Source organism: Puma concolor, chromosome A2 (genome assembly GCF_028749965.1).
Source record: "Puma concolor isolate L17-30 chromosome A2, mPumCon1.1.hap2, whole genome shotgun sequence".
Lineage (NCBI taxonomy): Eukaryota > Metazoa > Chordata > Mammalia > Carnivora > Felidae > Puma > Puma concolor.
This window is the reverse complement of record NC_141668.1, coordinates 152835042-152855268: the sequence shown is the minus strand read 5'-3', so window position 1 is coordinate 152855268 and position 20227 is coordinate 152835042. Positions and strand designations below refer to the sequence as shown.

The following is a 20227-nucleotide window of genomic DNA, read 5'->3' as shown; positions in this document are numbered from 1 at the left end:
TTAGGTGCTTAATATTTATGATTTATCTTCTTGCTGTATATTTTGAACCTTTTAGTTAATATCTGATGTCATCCTTTGTCTTTCATAAACTTTGGACTCAAAGTCTGTTTTGTCTGAGGGGTGCCTGGGTGATTCAGTTGGTTAAGCATCCGACTCTGAATTTCGGCTCAGGTCATGATCTCACGGTTCATGAGTTCGAGTTCCACATTGGGTCTGCACTGACTGCAGAACCTGCTTGAGATTCTCACTCTCTCCCTCTTTCTCTGCCCCTTCCCCACACGCATGTGCATGCAGTCATTCTCAAAAATAAACATTAAAAAAAAAAGTCTATTTTGTCAGATATTAATCTAGCACCTCAGCTTTCATTTGGTTACTATTTGCATGGAATATCTTTTCTGTCTTTTCACTTTCAACCTATTTGTGTCTTTGGATCTAAAGTGAGTCTCTTTAAACATATACAGCTTATACAGTTATACAACATATACACAGCATATAGAGTTGATACTTGAATGGCATGGTGGGTTGGGGCACCAACTCCATGCACTGATGAAAATCCATGTATAATTTTTAAATCCCCAAAACTTAACTACTAATAGCCTATTGTTGACTGGAAGCCTTACTGACAACTGAAAAAGTCAGCACATATTTTGTATGTTATATGTATTATATCCTGCTGTATTCTTTTTTTTTTAATGTTCATTTTTGAAAGAGAGTGCGAGCAGGTGAGGGGCAGAGAGAAGAGGGAGACAGCAAATCTAAAGCAGGCCCCGTGTGGTCAGTGCGGAGCCTGATGTGGGACGATCATGACCTGAGCTGAAACAGGCTGCTTAACCAACTGAACTACCCAGGCACTCCAGTATATACTGTATTCTTAAGGATGAGGTAAGCTAGAGAGAAAATATTATTAAAATCTCAAGGAAGAGAAAATACACATAGTACTGTTTTTTTAATCAATACCATCTACTTAATTGTTTACAAAAATGAATTGTTAGTACCTATATCAATATTGTCTTTTTATCAATAGTAACCTTATCAGTATTATCATAACTTATATGATAAAAACAGTATAGATGTTTATACATATTACTAACAGTAGATATCAAAAACAAAAAGATAATGGGGTGCCTGGTTGGTTCAGTCGGTTAAGTGTCCAACTTCGGCTCAGATCATGATCTCACTGTTTGTGAGTTCGAGCCCCCTGTTGGGCTCTGTGCTGACAGCTCAGAGCCTGGAGCCTGTTTTGGATTCTGTGTCTCTCTCTCTCTCTGCCCCTTGTCTATATGCGCTCTGTCTCTCTCAAAAAATAAACATTTAAAAAAAGAATATATAAAAAATTCATATTTATTTGCAGGTACTGATGATTCATGCAGTGGCACCAAGGAAGCAGCAATATGATTGCTTTATGGTAGCCTAGCCTGTACACTAATGAACGAATCATTATAAAATTTTTGTGGCATACAGAATTACAGTCATATTCATAATATAGTATTGGAAACACTGTTAGATTTTTAAAATATTTACCTGTGATGATAGGCTGATAATGCAGTTTCTCCAGTTATGGGAGAGAGAGGCATACTGTATGGTAATGTAATTCTTTGAAAAAAATGTTATAAGATAGCAAGAAAACTAACATATTATTAATTTTCTGTTAAATGTCACTCACATTATGCCTATGTAAGGATAGACTGTCCACTTCATACAAGTTTTGCACATGGTGTTCTACACCATGAATACTTGGGTGACGACACAGAACATCTCATATGGCTCTTGCCATACAGTTATTATATTTTCATACAAAGACACACATACAACAGGCTTATTTATTTATTTATTTTTTAAAGTTTGTTTTATTTAGAGAAAGTGTAAGTTGGGGAAGGGCAGAGAGGGAAAGAGAGAGAATCCCAAACAAGCTCCACACTGTCAGTGCAGAGCCTGATGCAGGGCTCAAACTCAGGAACTACAAGATCATGACCTGACCTGAAGTCAGACCATTAACTGACTGAGCCTTCCAGGCGCCTCCTTTCATAGCTTTTTCTATAACAATGGCATCTTCAGTGGTGTAATCCTTCCAGACTTTCATGATATTCTGTCAGGGTTCTCTTTCATAGCATTGGCAGTCCTTTCCATAGAGTACCATGTTTAATAAACATTAAAGGTCCTCATGATTCCCTGATCTAAAAGCTGAATTAGAGATGTGTTTGGGGGCAGGTAGACTACTTTGGCACCTTTGGCTTTGAACTCATGGGGTTCTGGGTGGTCAAGGGCATTGTCCAATATGAAAAGGACTTTAAAAGTCAGTTCTTACCAGCAAGGTACTTCCAGACTTCAGGAACTCAGCATCAGTGGAACCAATCCAGAAAAAGTGTTCTTGTTCAGTCTTTCTTGTTGTATAACCAGAAGACTGGCTCAGGGGTTAGCAGCTTTACAGCTCATGAGCTTGACTCAAAACAGTAGAGTTAGCCTATATTTCCCTGCCTTATATCTTAGTGCTCTCTTCTCTTCCTTAATGATAGATGTCCCTTGTGGCATTTTTTTTTTTTCTTTCTGGAGTAGGACCCATTCATCTGGGTTATTATAAACCAGACATTCTTTTTCCCTCAGTGATTTTATTAGTGATTCTGAGAACTCACCTGCTGCTTCCTGGTTGGCAGAAGCTGCTTCTTCCATTGTCTTGACTTTTTTTTTAATTAAAAAAAATGTTTAAAAAATTTTTTGTACTGTATATTTTTTTGAAGTTTTATTTTATTTTAATTTACATCCAAGTTAGCATATAGTGCAACAGTGATTCAGGAGTAGATTCCTTAATGCCCCTTAACCATTTAGCCCATCCCCCTTCCCACAACCCTTCCAGTAACCCTCTGTTTGTTCTCCATATTTAGAGGTCTCATGTTTTGTCCCCCTCCTTGTTTTTATATAATTTTTTCTTCCCTTCCCTTGTGTTCATCTGTTCTGTCTTAAAGTCCTCATATGAGTGAAGTTGTATATTTGTCTTCCTCTGACTAATTTCGCTTAGCATAATTAATAGCCTCCAGTTCCATCCACATAGTTGCAAATGGCAAGATTTCATTCTTTTTGATTGCCAAGTAATACTCCATTGTATATGTATACCACATCTTCTTTATCCATTCATCCATCGATTGACATTTGGGCTCTTTCCATACTTTGGCTGTTGTCGATAGTGCTGCTATAAACATTGGGGTGCATGTGCCCCTTTGGAACAGCATACCTGTATCCCTTGGATAAATACCTAATAGTGCAATTGCTGGGTCAAAAAAATTTTTTTTAATGTTTGTTTATTTTTGAGAGATTGTTTTTAAATAATGTGGAAAGTAAAAAGTGGAGTTACAAACCAAAGTTATAATAATACTAGCTTTTGTAATTGCCCCTGTATTTATCTTTACCAGAGATCTTCATTTCTTTATATGGCTTTGATTACTATTTAGCTTCTAAAATTTTCAATTTCAACTGGAAGAACTCCTTTTAACATGTCTTGCAGGGCTCATCTAATGGTAATGAACTCCCTCAGCTTTTGTTTATCTGGGAATGTGTCATTTCTTGGAGGACAGTTTTCTCAAATATAGAATTCTTGATTGACAGAGTGACTGAGTGTCTTGGTTGAGTGTCCAACTCTTGATTTCAGCTCAGGTCATGATCCCAGGGTCGTGGGTGGAGCCTGCTTAAGATTCTCTCGCTTCCTCTCTCTTGCTAGCTATCCCTCTCCCCCACTTGTGCACATGCACTCTCTCTCTCTAAAAATGAAAAAAAAAATTCTTGACAGTTTATGTTTCCTTAGTATTTTACTTACTTAAATATTTTTTTCAAGTTTTATTTAAATTCTAGTTAACGTATAGTGTAATACTGGTTTCAGAAGTAGAATTTACTGATTCTTCACTTAAACCCTTAGTATTTTAATAAATTGTCTACTGCTCTGTGGTCTCTAAGGTTTCTAATGAGGAATTAGTTGATAATCTTTTTTTTTCTTTTTTTTTGGCTGATAATCTTATTGAGGGTCTTGTCACTTCTGCGTTGAAAATTCTTTGTCTTTTTAAAATTATTTTTAAATTTATTTTTATTGTTTTTTTTTTTCTTTATTTTTTGAGAGAGAGAGAGACAGAGAGCAAGCTGGGGAGGGGCAGAGAGAGAGAGAGAGAGACAGACAGACAGACAGAATCTGAAGCAGGCTCCCGGCTCTAAGCTGTTAGCACAGAGCCTGATGCAGGGCTCGAACTCACAAACAGATCATGACCTGAGTCGAGGTTGGAAGCTTAACTGACTGAGCCACCCAGGTGCCCCCAAAATTCTTTGTCTTTTGACAGTTTGATCATATTGTGTCTTAATGTGAGTTTATCCTACTTGTACTTCATTTAGCTTCCTGGATTTATATATTCATATCTTTCATAACATTTGGTGGATTTTTTGTTTTTTGTTTTTTTTTTTTTGACCATTCTTCAAATAATCTTTCTGCCCTTTCTCTCTTCTCCTGAGACTCCCATAATCATTGTCCATTTGATGGTATTTCCAGGCCCCCTGGGTTTTGTTCACCTTTGTTCATTATTTTTTCTTTCTGTTCAGATTTTATAATTTCAACCGGCTGGTCTTCAAATTCGCTAATTTTTCTGCCTGCTCAAATCTCTTGAACCCTTCTAGTGAACTTTTCATTGCACTTGTTGTAATTACAGCTCCAGGGTTTTTAATTTATTTTTTTATTCCACTGTATAAATTTCTGTCTCTTCATAAGTATTCTCATTTTGTTTATACATGGTTTTCCTGGTTTCCTTTAGTTCTTTAAGCATAATTAACATAGTTGTCATAAAGTCTTTGTCTAGTAAATCTGATGTCTAGGTTTATTAAGAGATAGTTTCTGTTGATTTATTTCGTTTCTTTGAATGGGCCATATTTTCTTATTTCTTTGTCTTGTGATTTTTTTCCTTGTTATTGAAAATTGGGCGTCATAATTTGATAACTCTGAAAATCACATTCTCCCCTTTTGTTGGGGTTTACGGATTTTTTTTTTTTTTTTTTTTTTTTTATTTATTGTTGAAGGCTGTGGTAGTCTGTTTTGAGGCTTTTTCTAAACTGTTTTGCCAAGACTATTCCTTGTCCTCACTATGTGATCACTGATGTCTGTGTTCCTTTAGCTCATGTTCATCTAATATTTAGACCAAGATTTCTGGGTATGCCAGAAGCTCAAACAAATGAAAAACAAAAAACACACTAACAAAAACAAAAAAAGAGAAATGCAGAAAAATGTATAACCACCTGTGTTTTTGCAGAGTGGCTCTGTGCTGGGGCACTCCTTCAACATTTAGTAGCCTTCCTCTGGGCATTGGGATCAATCTGAGGTGAAAGGTTAAAGGTCTTTTCAGGTCTTGTCTCGTCATGTGTGTTGCCTGGGTGTGTGTGTAGTTTTCTAAATTTTCCCATATACCTGTTGCTTTGAAATGTTGTAATTTCTCAAAGTGTTTTCACCCCAACTTCCTCATTATCTTTGAGTAGGCTTTGCAGCTTTTATTAGCAGTGCTTGCTAATATCAGGTATCTCCCAAATAGATTAGAACAGATATACTCAGTAATTTGCAAATCAGGTTTCCCTCTGATTTGAGGGAGGGAACTGGGCTGCCACTTTTTCTTCTTCTTCTTCTTTTTTAATGTTTATTTATTTATTTTGAGAGAGAGAGGGAGGGAGGGAGGGAGAGGGTCCGAGTGAGGGAGTGTGCACGGGGGAGGGGCAGAGAGAGAGGAAGAGAGAATCCCAAGCAGGCTCTGAGTTTTCAGCCCAGAGCCCTACATGGAGCTCAAAAATGCTGAGATCATGACCTGAGGTGAAATCAAGAGTCGGATGCTCAACCGACTGAGTCTCCCAGGCGTCCCTGGGCTGCCACTTTTTCAAGACCAGAACCACTGCCATGCAAGGGTGAGTGGGATAGGGATGAATAAAAACACCACAAAAGTTGCCCATTATTTTGAAGAGATTTTTCTTGATTGAACAGTCTCTTGGTTGTTGTACACCTTTGCCTGTTTTCCAAGCTCCATCACAGCTGGTTCAGCCATTTGCTGCTGTTTTTTGATGTTTCTGTGGAAGAATGAGGTTTGGAACTTCCTCATCTGCCATTTTGTTGAAATGTGGATTGTTTTTTCACTCTTGGTAGTGTACTTTGTGTAAAAGTTTGGATTTTGATGAAGTCCACTTTATTTTTAATTTTTTCCTTGTGCTTTTGGTGTCATTTTAAAAAGCCATTGCTAAATCCAATGTAATGAAAGTTTGCATCGTATGTATGTATGTATGTATGTATTTATTTGACGTTTATTTGAGAGAGAGAGAGCATACACACATGTGTGTGGGGCAGAGAGAGGGAGAGAGAATTCCTAGCAGGCTCTGTGCTGTTGGCACAGAGTCCAATGTGGGGCTTGAACTCAGGAACTGCGAGGTCAGTGACCTGAGCAGAGATCAAGAGTTGGAGCCTTAACTGAATCAGCCACCCACGTGTCCCTTAATCTTTTTTAGTAGCTGCAGCAAAAATCCTGGAGATGGCTTCTAAGCTTGCCTTGGGTTACATGCCCATTTTAATTTTTTTTTTTATTTTTTAACAGGAGAAAATTAAATTTAGTGTCATACATATGAGGAATCCATACAGACATGAAATTCTCAAAGCAGTATGGCAACAAGAGGTTTGTAAGACATACTGAATAAGGAGAAGGGTAGTGGTCTTAAGGTACAAAGGGAAGGAAGACCATTAGCAGAAAGGTGAGAAGAGAAACAAAGTTTGCCTTATTATGCAGATAAGTTTTTTGGTAAAGAGGAATCTCTCTTAATTGCTGTCTTCCTGTACAATCAGGCAGTTAAGAAGGAGATAAAAAGTTTTTCCTGCTAGGTTTTGATTTCTTTTAATTCAAAATAATGTTTATACCATAGTGGTACATCTTAGTACATGCCCCCGCCCCCTTTTTTTTTTTTGAGAGAGAGCAAGCTTGCAAGCTAGCTTGAAAGCGGGAGCAGGAGCAGGGGAGGAGCATAGGGAGAGGGAGCAGGCTCCATGCCTAGTGTGGAGCCCTGACTTGGGGCTGATCTCACAACTGTGAGATCGTGACCTGAGCCAAAATCAAGAATCTGATGCTTAACCGACTGAGCCACCCGGACCCCCAGTACATGGCCATTTTTTGAGCAATCACTGTGATGAGGGCGGTAGACTGTTCTAATTGGCCAGGCTGGATTGTGTGGGCTCAACCACAGACTGAGAATGGTGTCAATGTTGAGATGCTGTTTCCAAAAAGGAAGGTGAATGGATGCTGGAAAAATTAGTAAGTATTTAGTAAGTGTAAAGCATTCTTAGTACATTGAGAAATTTGTGATGCCCCAGGGTACACATATTTAAAAGTGAATTTCTTGGGGCACTTAGTGGTTTAGTCTGGTTGAGTGTCTGCCTCTTGATTTTGGCTCAGGTCGTGATTCCAGGGTCATGAGATTGAGCCCTGCATTGGGCTATGCACTGAGTGTGGAGCCTGCTTGAGATTCTCTCTCTCTCTCTCTCTCTCTCTCTCTCTCTCTTTCTCTCTCTTTCTCTCTCTTTCTCTCTCTTTCTCTCTCTCTTTCTCTCTCTCTCTTTGCTTCTTTCTCTTCCCTACTCTTGTGCGTTCTCTCTCTTGCTCTAAAAAAATATTTTTAATGTATTTCTCTTGTTATAAAGTAATAAGTAAATGTTTACAAGTGACTTCTAAAAATATCCCTGCTGTTGTTCCTGATAAGCCAGGGTGGCAGAAATTAGTTTAGCCTTTACTTCATGTTCTAATGTGTTTGTTTTTTGTGGTTTGTTATATACAGGTACTACTATAACCACACAGTTTGGTAGCAAAAGGATCTATTTACTGGGCCCTCTTGACATAGAGATGTGGGGGGATTCTCGATCTGCTAACAGAACAGGACCTTTTCGGTAAGTCTTGAAATTTGAACATTGAAATTTTGTAATGATGACATTTTTTGGTCTGCCATAAAGGGGAATATTTTCTTTGTACAAAAACAGCTCTTGTTTGTTTGTATATTTATTTAGAGAGAGCACGTGTGCGCGCGCGCACACATACACACACACACACACACACACACACACACACACACACACGCACGAGCGAGCAGAAGAAAGAGATCTCAGTCAGGCTTCATTCATGCCCAGTGCAGAGTCTGACTCGGGGCTTCGTCTCACAACCATGTGATCATGACCTGAGCTGAAACCAAGAGTCAGACATTTAACTGACTCAGCCACCCAGGAACCCCTAGAAATTTTTTAAATAGTTTCTGTTATTTTTAAAAAACCAGAGCAGCTCAGGTCATGATCTCAGGGCTGTGAGTTCATGCCCCCTTGCTGACAGAACAGAGCCTACCTAGGATTCTCTCTCTGTCCCTCCTCCACTCATGCTGTCTCTCTGTCTCTCTCTTTCTCTCTGAATAAATAAATAAACAAACAAACAAACTTAAAAAAAATTTCCGGTCCTTTCCAAAGTGACTGTGAGGTTGAATACCAAGCTTACCAAGTGTTTTGTGTTTTAGTGCCTTTTTCTTTTTTTTTTTTTAATGTTTATTTAATTTTGAGAGAAAGAGTGAGTATAGGCAGGGGAGAGGCAGAGACAGAGGGAGACACAGAATCCAAAGCAGGCTCCAGGTTCTGAGCTGTCAGCACAGAGCCCAACTTGGGGCTTGAACCCACGAACTGTGAGATTGTGACTTGAGTTGAAGTCAGACGCTTAATTGGATGAGCCACCCACGTGCCCCTTAGCACTTTTTTTAAATATTAAAAAATTATCCCCTGATCATTATTTTTCTGTTTCTTTTAATAAAGTAATACATAATGTGGCTAAAAAGGAAAGCTAGCAAAAACGTATGTAAACATTTATATATGTACATAAACATTTTATTAATTTCACTAATTTATGTCTAGAATCCAGAGCTATGTTTTGCCCACAGCACATTGTGTTTCAGTTACCAAAATAGTTACCAGGAAAAAAAAAATTACTTAATGCAATTTTCTGAGGTACATTTCAATTTTAGGGATTACTGGGTACAAAGAGAAGTTGAGAAAGTAGTACCATTCAGTTAGTAGTAGATTATATTTTAGATTTGCAGGGAGTTAATTTTTTTATAGCCAATATAATAAATACTGATGATTGTATTTTTAAAACCTTTGCATTGTGCTGACGATAAGGTGCCAAAGGAATGTGATTTTTATGGTTTTACTTTGTGTATGGTAAAGAAATCCAACCTTTAAAATTACACATTAAAAAATATTGATGTTCTCTTGAAACTTCTGTTACTAGTAAATTTTCTTTTGGATTGGCAATCTGCAAAATGTATCATGCAAATTCAAAAAGTGTTCTCACTATTCTGAAGCTTGGGATTCCAATGAAAAATTTAGGTTGAGAACTGGGTTTCTTAAATCCATATGATATTTAGTAAAGCTAGTGTTTCATACATACTAAATGATAGGGGTCTTTCTGCTCAGCGGTCTTTAAATTAAAGCAATGGTGGTGATGCTGGGTATGTTTTTCCTTTTAAAATTTAAGGTGTGTGTCAGTGGTCAGTAAATTATAGCCTGCAGCTCACTTTTGTTTTATTGGAACACAGCCATTTGTTTCTGAATTGTCTATGATTGCTTCCATGCCACAATGGCAAAGTTGAATAGTTGTGATCAAGACTGCAAAGCCTAATATCAATACTGTCTGGCTCTTTGTGGAAACTTCACCAATCCCTAATCTAGATCAGTGGGCTTATACTTTAACATTTTTAAATATTTAGATTGTAATTTTTCCTTTTCTACCCATATTTATGGATGACTGTTTTGTAAATAAGGCTGTTTCTTATACAAATTAACCTAATTTAGATTGTTTAGATAAGCCTCAAGAAATGTTGGGTAACCTTAGCTCTATTGCACAACTTAAAAAAAAAAAAGTTTTTAGAACATTTTTCTTTTCACCAATTTATTATTTAAAATTCTATTTCCCCACCTTCATTTTTTTTCCTTCTGTAACCAGAAATCAGTTTTACTAGTTACTTTTTTTAAAAATATGAAATGTATTGTCATATTTCCCCACCTTCATTTTAAATAAGTTATTACATGCTATTTTTAAGATCTTTGACTAAAAGGGAGACATAGTTTATATAGCATAAGTTTTTGGAAGACTTATGCTCTGGATTTTAAAAAAGATAATCTTGTAGGAAAATGATTCTTTCATTTTAACTTCTTACATTTTATCTTATTTGGTTGAAAATGGCTTTTGTAGTCGCTGCTATTTTACATTAATAGAACTGTATCTTGCATAAAATACAGTTCTAAGAACCCGAAAGTATGGTAGGGGTAGGTTACTGTAGATGAATTTGATCTTCCCAACTTGAGAGAGTAAGATAATCTTAGGGCAGTATTCAAAGACAGCGTTAGATGCATTCTGGTCAGAAAACATGTAGATTTAGATGCCTCAGCACCCATAAGTGTCTACTGAGGCTTACTGTAAGCTAATTATTGGGATTTGATGATTTTAAATAAAACACTAGAGTTAGTGGTAATGCATCAGTTTTAGTGCAATACTGTATTATGAAGAACATTTAAACTTGCTTCTCTTATGATGAACCACATAGACATAATTAATGTTAATGGGAGCTGATAGAAATCATCATGTTCTGGAAATCCATTAAATATACATCATTCTAATGTTCAGGTTACTGTTGTTGAAGTCCTATTATTTTAAGAAAGGATTTGGCCTTGTAACTGTTTCTCCTGAACTGAGTGTCCTTCAAGTCTTTCTCTGGTGGTGTAGTCTGTGCTCAGAAGAGTCATATAATAGAACCTATATATTCTGGAAGAAGATAACTGATTTGGACTTGATTTCCTAATATAATACTTTTGTTTTACTGCAAAATAGCAGATAACCCTTCAGATCATTTCATGTTTTCCTTTTTCATGCTCTCTCCTTCCCCTCAAGCTTAGGATCTAGGTATCTAATTGCAGATTTAAATTCCCTTTTACCAAAGCCAAAGCATGTAAAATGGTCTGAAGGTTAGGGAAGATTTGGGTAGAATGAAAGACTAGAGCAGTTCTCATTTATCTCTTGAGTTTTGTAAACTGAGAATGTGAATTTAATATGTACTTTGCTTATTTTTTAAATATATTTTATTACTATTAAAAAATAGCATGAGGCATTAGATTCTGGAATATCAGCTTTTGGGACTTGGAGATAATACTTGAAGGCCTAATGCTCTAAGTCCCTTTCAGCATTAAGCTTCTGGATGCTGTTGCTTGGCTAGGTTGATGTATGAACGCTTCGTGGCATGATTTCATGCTGCCTTTTGTGATACTCTTGGATAGTATTAATATTAGGACCCAGGTGAGAGCGCTTCTAGGTGGAGCCACTGTAGAACTGGATTTTAGATACAGCCAGGGCTGATGCTCAGCTGGTATACACTTGTGTTCTCCTGCTGGTGATATACAGCCAGTGTTCTTTGATTTTGTACCTGCATTCATTCTGATCTAGGTAGTGTCCATGCTGTAGCTGTAATCAAATATTTTGGAATGTTATCCCTGTATGCTGAAATGAGAAAGACACTGCCTAAAATTTACTGTCATACATTTATGGTGCATTGATTTATTTGATGTATAGGAATCATCATGTTGATCTTGGAATTCTAAGTTCCCTGGCTGTAGGAAATGGAAATTTTTGTAGTGTGTCACCATTGCTAGCTTATCTGGTGTTGCGGATTTTCCCTGTTGCAGGACTGGGTGAAAGCTTTTTCTGCAGCAGTCATGTTGAAAACCTTGTGTTGACTTTCCTCGTGTTCTGAAATGGGAGCATAAAAGTTTACTCCGCCACTTCGTCTTAAAATAGCAAAACATTGCTGTTTTCTGCAGATCTAGGACCTTGTTACAGAACTCTGCCAAAAAAAAAAAAAAATGTTTGCAGAAGAATGTGCTGTGATTAGAGAAGAATATGCTGGTGTGTAGATTTCAAACTCTCTGGACAATATGAATAACACTGTCTTTGTTTCTACAGTGGGAGCCAAGAAGAAAGGTTTGCTCCCGGGTGGAACAGGGATTATCCTCCTCCTCCCCTTAAGAGTCATGCTCAAGAGAGACACTCTGGCAACTTTCCTGGCAGAGATTCACTTCCCTTTGATTTCCAGGGGCATTCGGGGCCTCCCTTTGCAAATGTAGAGGAGCATTCTTTCAGCTATGGCGCTAGAGACGGACCGCATGGTGACTATCGAGGAGGGGAGGGACCTGGACATGATTTCAGGGGGGGAGATTTTTCATCTTCTGATTTCCAGAACAGAGATTCATCACAGTTGGACTTCAGGGGTAGGGACATACATTCTGGGGATTTTCGGGATAGAGAAGGACCACCTATGGACTATAGGGGTGGAGATGGTACTTCTATGGATTATAGAGGTAGGGAGACATCTCACATGAACTACAGAGACAGGGATGCTCACACTGTTGACTTCAGAGGTAGGGATGCTCCTTCATCTGACTTCAGGGGCCGGGGCACTTATGATTTAGATTTTAGAGGCCGGGATGGATCCCATGCAGATTTTAGGGGAAGAGATTTGTCGGATTTGGATTTCAGGGCCAGAGATCAGTCCCGTTCTGATTTTAGGAATAGAGATGTATCTGATTTGGACTTCAGGGACAAAGACGGAACACAGGTGGACTTTAGAGGCCGAGGTTCAGGTACTAGTGATCTAGACTTTAGGGACAGGGATACGCCACATTCAGATTTCAGAGGTAGACACCGGTCCAGGACTGATCAGGATTTTAGGAGCAGAGAGGTGGGACCTTGTATGGAGTTTAAAGATAGGGAGATGCCCTCTGTGGATCCAAATATTTTGGATTACATACAACCCTCTACACAAGATAGAGAACATTCTGGTATGAACGTGAACAAGAGAGAAGAATCCACACATGACCATACAACAGAAAGGCCTGCTTTTGGCATTCAGAAAGGAGAATTTGAACATTCAGAAACAAGAGAAGGAGAAAAACAAGATGTAGCCTTTGAACATGAGTCTTCATCGGACTTTCAGAACAGCGGAAGTCCACTTCAAGACCAAGACAAGTCACAGCTTTCTGGAGGTGAGCAACAGAGTTCAGATGCTGGTGTGTTTAAAGAAGAAGGTGGTCTGGACTTTCTTGGCCGGGAAGACACTGATTACAGAAGCATGGAGTACCGTGATGTGGATCACAGGCTGCCAGGAAGCCAAATATTTGGCTATGGCCAGAGCAAGTCTTTTCCAGAGGGCAAAACTTCCCGAGATGCCCAACGGGACCTTCAGGTATGTTAATGGAGTAGATTGCTTTTCTGCTGGATGAAGTGTAGAGTCCAGGATCCTTGGTCCTGGGGGGCTCCTGGCTTGCTCAGTCAGTAGAGCATGTGAATCTTGATCTCAGGGTTGTAAATTAGAGCCCCAGGTTGGATGTAGAGATTATTTAAAAATAAAATCCTTAAAAAAAATAAACCCAAAATGTATATTCAAGAATGGAATGTACATCTCTAGAGCAGCTCATGTATCTCTTATTTTGCTTTATGGTGCTGATTGAAATGCATTGGGATAATTTAGTTAGAAAGTATGTCTTTGGGAGTTGGTTCTCTAAATTCTTGCTAGTCAGGCCTTGTGGCTATTTAGGGAACATTTTCTTTTTTTTTTTTTTTTTAAGTTTATTTATTTTGAAAGAGAGAGCTCATCTGTGCAAGCAAGCAGAGGAGGGGCATAGAGAGGGATAGAGAGAGAGAATCCCAAGCAGGCTCTGTGCCATCAGCTCAGAACCCTACCTAGGGCTTGAAGCCACAAACCTGGAGGTCATGACTTGAGCCAGAACCAAGAGTCGGACAGTCAACCGACTGAGCCACCTAGGCACCGTAGGGTCCATTTTTTTGTTTAAACTCATTTAGGATATACAGAATACCTAGGAGTCTTCCTAGTCGTAAGGAAGTGATGGTAATATTGCAGGTATATTCTTACAGTTAACTTAATTAACTTAATTGTTGAATTTCAATATATATAATATATAATTTAATGTATATAATCTAAGAGAAGAGAGTTATGTTTGCAGTTGGTTAATGCAAATATTATCTTTGAAATAGACTTTACTCATCTGTACTCAGGTTACTGTTATTTTGGACAGTAATCCTAAGACATGCTAACCAAATGGATTTTGAGAATGTTAGAGCTGATTGACTATATAATTTATCGTTCACGATATTTTCAAGAGTAGAAGACATTGGGGTTAAGGCTTTTGTGAATATGGAAAATGCGTATTTCTCTGAATTGTACTGTTAAGTTGTATGGTCAGATGACACCTTTTGGTCTTGTTCTGAAATTTGTTTATAGTTGACATCTTTGACAAATGGCATCTGGTTTAAGAATTTTTTCTATTTTCTCATTCAGGAAAAGAAAATTATATTTTTGAGAGTATATATTTTTTCCTTAATTATAAGTCCTGTTCAGTGTTGTTTCTCTTAATGCTCTGCTTTATATTTCAAGACTCTTCAGTGAGCCTTGGTTTTAGCACACTTGTATACTAATGATTTGAAATTAAATTTTGGAACTCAAAAAAATAGAGAAAATTACAGTTTTTCATACCTTATATGATGCAAGTCATTTTGATTTTGCTCCTAAGAACCTGTATTTTACCTTCACTTTCATTTGCATACTAACATATACTCATTTCTGAAATAATCTTTTATTGTGGATTCAAGGATCAAGATTATAGGACTGGCCCAAGTGAGGAGAAACCAAGCAAGCTTATTCGATTAAGCGGGGTGCCTGAAAATGCCACAAAAGAAGAGGTAAGCCTCTTTCTTCTTTTTCCTTTTTTTTTTTTCTGTCAATTAAAAAAATGTTTTTTGACTTTGTATTTTGAAAAGTTAATAGATTCACAGGAAGGTGCAAAGAAATGTACATGGAAGTTTTGGGTGTCCTTCCTGCAGGGTTAACGTCTTGTATTACTACAGGACAATAGCTAAACCAGGAAATTGGCTTTGGTACAATCCATAGAACTTATTTAGGTTTCAGCAGTTATATATTCACTCACTGAGGTGGGGTTTGTTAAAAACAAACAAACAAACAAAAAATGTTGACAAATAATTGCTGTCCTCGGACCTGATAATCATCCTTTAGGGCATAATCTAAGAGGGAGGATTGGATTGCATACATAAAGAGGCAGTTTATTTACAACAGTAAGAACTGGGAGCTGCCTAACTCTTCATTGTTAAAGGACTGGCTGACTAAATTACAGCTGAATTTACAGGGAAATCTGGTCAGAATATTACAATAAGAAGAGCAAACTGCTTACTCTGTGCCAGGCATCACGTGACGTCTACACGCATTAGTTCTTTAATTATCACAGTACCTTATGAATAGGTACTCTTTATTCATTCCCTCCAAATATTAAGCATATGCTGGGCACTGAATAATATAGCAGTGGATATTGTAAAGTCACTGCCTCCATGGATAATAAAAAAGTAAACAAAACCCCATAATTTCAGGTAGTGATAAATGCTCTGAAGATAAATAAAGGTGTAGAGCATAACTGGGGTAGGGGCTGTTTTCGATCGGGTATTTGGGGAAGGCATCACTAAGAAAATGACATTTGAGCCAAGCCTGACTGCTGGGAGAGAACAATCCATTTGAAGATGAGGAAAAGAACTGACTAGGTGTGAGGGAGTTAAGTGCCATGGCCCTCTACTGACTTGAGCCCAGGGCATCATCTTCTCTTTAACAGATGAGAAACTTGGCACTGAAAAGTTACACAGCAAGAGAGCAGGAGAGGCTTGAAATGTAGGCAGTCTGATTTCAAAGCTCAAGTTCTTGACAGTTAGGCTCTTTCTGCCTTTTTTACGTACTTAGGAATTTTTTTTAAAATTTTTTTTTTTAACGTTTATTTATTTTTGAGACAGAGAGAGACAGACCATGAATGGGGGAGGGGCAGAGAGAGAGGGAGACACAGAATCGGAAGCAGGCTCCAGGCTCTGAGCCATCAGCCCAGAGCCCAACACGGGGCTCGAACTCACAGACCGCGAGATCGTGACCTGAGCTGAAGTCGGCCGCCCAACCGACTGAGCCACCCAGGCGCCCCAGGAATTTTTTAATAATTATGTTCTACTCATTAACAGTTTTGAGTGCCTAGAGTATGCATAGGTTAATTTTGCCTTTATAAAGTAATGATTGCTTTAAATTATATAGAATAAAAACAAAAAGGGAAAGTTAAATATTCAGTGTTAGATAATGATCTGTGTCATTAGTGTAAACACCGTATTCTTGCAGATTCTTAATGCCTTTCGGACTCCTGATGGCACGCCTGTAAAGGACTTGCAGTTGAAGGAGTATAACACAGGTGAGTTTCTGGACATGCATGTGGCCTTAGGTTAGGAAGGGTATTTGTCAGATCTCTGCATCATGTGCTACTCAAAATTTTTTTAAGAAACCACAGTTAAGATTTCCAGAAGCCTCCTGTTGATGTCTTCAAATAACAGCCAGCTTTAGTCTTAGCTGTGGTTCTTTGTGGCTGTTTGTCCACACATGGGCGATGAGGATGCATTGTTCCAGTTCTTCTGGGTGCCTATGAGATCTAAAGTGAGTGTTGTAGCATTTACCCCTGAATATATTTTATATAATCATTAAACTTGCTATTTATGTTCTTCATGGTGGTGGTGTTTTTATGTATGAGCCCATAGGATTTAATGAACTTACTGTATTTAAAAATTTATATTTCATTGCTTCAGCGTGACATTTACAACTTTCCAGAGAAATTGTACAAATTAGTGGTTTCTTGAATTTTCAGTCTTGCTCTGAGAATGAAGTCCTGCAACAGCTGTTTTGTTGAAATTCATGGATAGATCCAGAAGAGCTTTCTCTTTGACCTCTGCTCTGTGGTCTGAACTGCAGATTAAACTTTTCATAATATCCTCCTAGTGTCTTAGAGTGCCAAGTTTGGTCAGTTCCTTCAAATCTTAATACATTACAGAAAAAGTGGAAGTGAAATGTTAGGCATTCAAGGTATCGACTGATATTTTTAGGTTACATAATATGAAATGATTTAAATATGAAAGTAATCTTTAAGTGATGTCTTTTGCAGAATTTTCAATTGAAGAAAGTAGACCATTAATCTATTTACAGAATTTTAGTAATCCAAATTTAAGAACTCTTCAAGAAAGAGTATGCTGTGTTTTGAGGATATAGTTTACTTCTAAACAATTTACATGCAATAAATTTTTCATGTTAACTAGGTAGCTGCTTTTTCAGTTTGGTTCCGCAGAGGGAAACTATCCATAAAAATAAATTTTTGTGCTTGAAATAATTTGATATTTGTGTCATGTCTAGAAATAGTTGGTCTGTAAATTGAGAATAAACTCAGAAACATTATTTTTTAGAAAGCTAATTATTTTTTTGTTTTAAAAGCATCAATTCTGAATTTGTGGAGACAGAAGAGTAGTTATGTTCTTACACATTCACACATTCACATCTTTGTGTGTGTGCGCGTGCGCATGTCTCATACACACTTTATTCATTCACTATTATCTTTAGGAACTAAAACAATTTATAGGCTGCAGTTATTTTTCAACTGACAGCAGTAACCTCAGCTTTGGTCTTGTTTCCTTAATTGTGTTTTCGTTAAGCATTGGTATATTTGGAAAGGAGATGTCTTGATGTTTAAATAGCAATTTAAACTCTTCATTTCTTTAGTACTGACTGAATTTATATATTGTCAGATTTATTAGCAGAGTAATGCTTATATTAATGTATAAGGTCCATAGAAGTTCTTAAATTTGCTTACTGTAGTAGCTGTTAGAGTAATAATTGGCAGATGTAAGACATTAATTAATACTCATGTAAAATAATTTAAGACAGTGGTTAAAAAAAATCACCTTTCAGGAAATACACTCTCTTCTTGGCATTTTATTATATGAAGTAATGATGTATTAAAAGTAGATACATGGTTCTTTTTTTTTTTAATGAGGTAATTGGATTATTAGTCCCATGTTATCCATTTCTTCATGGCAAGTAGAATGAAATTTTGAAAATACCTGTCAGATCATGTTATTACCATGCCAGAAATCGTCTAAAGGTTTTCCATCTCACTTGCAAGAAATTTGCAACTCCTTGTTCTGACTTACAGAATCCTGCATGAGCTGGCCCTTAGCTGTTTGACCTCATCCCGTACTGCTCTCCACCTTTCTTATTATGCTCTAGCCACACTGAGCCTTTCTCTAGGCTTGACCAAATACAGACTTCTTTCTCTGTCAGGGCCCTTGCACTGTTCTCCCCTCTGATCCTCACTTGTCTTCTGGGATTTAGTTCATGGCTTCAGTTTCACCTTTCAGGGGCTTGCCTCACTATCTACTCCAAAGTCACTCCTTAGTTATTTTCATCATATCCTGGTTTGTTGTCATAGGATCTATCACTTTTATTTTCCAGTGGTTTTGTGTGTCTTATTCCTCCCACTAGAAAGTTCCATGACAGCAGGAGCCTTGTCTGTCTTGTTCCCTCCTGTTACACTTGCCCACTGTGTCTGGCACTGATGCGTTCTCAGTATGCATGGAATGAGTGAATATCTGTGAAGTATATAGAGAGCAGCTATGATCTCCTCTCAGGTGATCAACAGTAAAGGGTCATTTAGGTTCCATAGCAATGCAGTCTTATATCTGCTGAAGAATATGCCTTGGAGCAATCAGATGTTTTAAGAACTTTAACAGTTGCTTGTTAAAAGACTGTATGTGTATTTTAGCAGAAAAGGTGACTTTTATGAATGGCAGTTAGTTTTTTTAGGTTGTGTGATAACCTGCAATGATCTTGTGGGATGGACATTGCTCATAAGGGGACTGTAGGGTAGAGTTGGTCCTTTTCACTGGTGTAATGGGGCGGGGGGGGGGGGGGGGTGCAGTCTGTAACAGAAAAAAAGATTAATGCCTGCTCACTGACTTTAGTAATTATCAATTTAATTTTTGTTTCATTTAGAGCTGTGTAAGTACAGGGCTACAAGTTTTATCCAAAATCTGTGGGATCGAAAGTCAAAATTATAACTTTTTCTGAATATAGAAAGATAATGTGGTACGTAGATCATATATGAATTCTATCCCCCAGTGGGATGTATATCAAACATAGTAATACTTCAAAATATATGAATATTCTCACTAAGGGGACTGACTAAAGACAGTAAAGGACTCAGTATAGTTCTGGTCAGGATTTGTTTCCAAATGACTTCACATGACCTGAAAATTTACCAAAAACCTTGATATTTAAGAGATTTTGGGCTTTTAGAATTGCAGATAAGAATTGTGAACCTACATAATGTTGTGTATATCTGAGGTTTTTTGCCATTTGTAAATATGTTATAACCCCATTAGTTGTAAATTACCTTGAGTAACTTACACTCCTGGAAAAAGTATCAGGAGTGACATGTGTTTTGGTGACTGGATGAATAAACTTTGGTATGTACATACAATGGAATACTATTCAACATTAAAAATGGATGAATTTCAGGTATTATACTAAGTAAAAGAAATCAGATTCAAAAGGCTACATGCTGCATAAAAAGGAATGAAATACTGATACATGCTATAACTTGGATGAATCTTGAAAATATTGTGCTGAGTGAAAGAAGCTGGACACAAAAGAGCACATACTCTCACATGATCCCGTTTTTTAAAGTGTTTATTTATTTTGAGAGAGAGCGCACAGGAGCGGGGAAGGGCCAGAGAGAGGGAGAGAGAGAATGCCAAGCAAGCTTGGCACTGTCAGTGCAGAACATGATGTGGAGCTCAATCCCACAAACTGTGAGATCATGGCCTGAGTCTAAATCAAGAGCCGGAGGCCTAACCGACTGAGCCACCCAGGCACCCCTGATATGATCCCATTTATATAAAATATCCAAAATAGACATATCTGTAGAAAAAGAAAGCAGAGTGGGTAATTTAGTTGTTACCAAGGGCTGGAGGAGGGGAAATGGAGAGTGACTGCTTAATGGGTATAAGGTTTCCTTTTGGGGTGATAAAAATGTTCTGGAAATAGATAGTGGGGATGGTTATATAACGTGAATGTACTTAATACCACTGAATCGCATACTTTAAAATGGTTAAATGGTAAATATTATGTTATATGTATTTGATCTAATTTTTAAAAAGACTGTATACAATATGATTCTATTTCTGTGACATTCTGGAAAAAGCAAAATGATAGGAATAGAAAATCGTGGTTG

General features: G+C 37.6%; 1 protein-coding gene across 9 annotated transcripts in view; it reads left to right on the top strand.

The window, feature by feature from the left end:
* RBM6 (RNA binding motif protein 6) overlaps positions 1 to 20227 on the top strand; it is a 105565-nt gene that overhangs the window by 13586 nt on the left and 71752 nt on the right. For 3 of the 9 annotated variants that reach the window (XM_086698170.1, XM_086698169.1, XM_086698171.1), the window contains 5 exons: positions 6591 to 6668; positions 7819 to 7927; positions 12027 to 13305; positions 14730 to 14819; positions 16297 to 16366. In XM_086698170.1, the coding sequence (XP_086554296.1) occupies positions 6656 to 6668; positions 7819 to 7927; positions 12027 to 13305; positions 14730 to 14819; positions 16297 to 16366 (1561 nt within the window). In that variant the 5' untranslated portion in view covers positions 6591 to 6655. Of the gene's footprint in view, positions 1 to 711; positions 883 to 6590; positions 6669 to 7818; positions 7928 to 12008; positions 13306 to 14729; positions 14820 to 16296; positions 16367 to 20227 lie in introns of those variants that run through there. The other 6 variants (XM_025916076.2, XM_086698172.1, XM_086698173.1 and 3 more) reach the window with 5 other exon arrangements.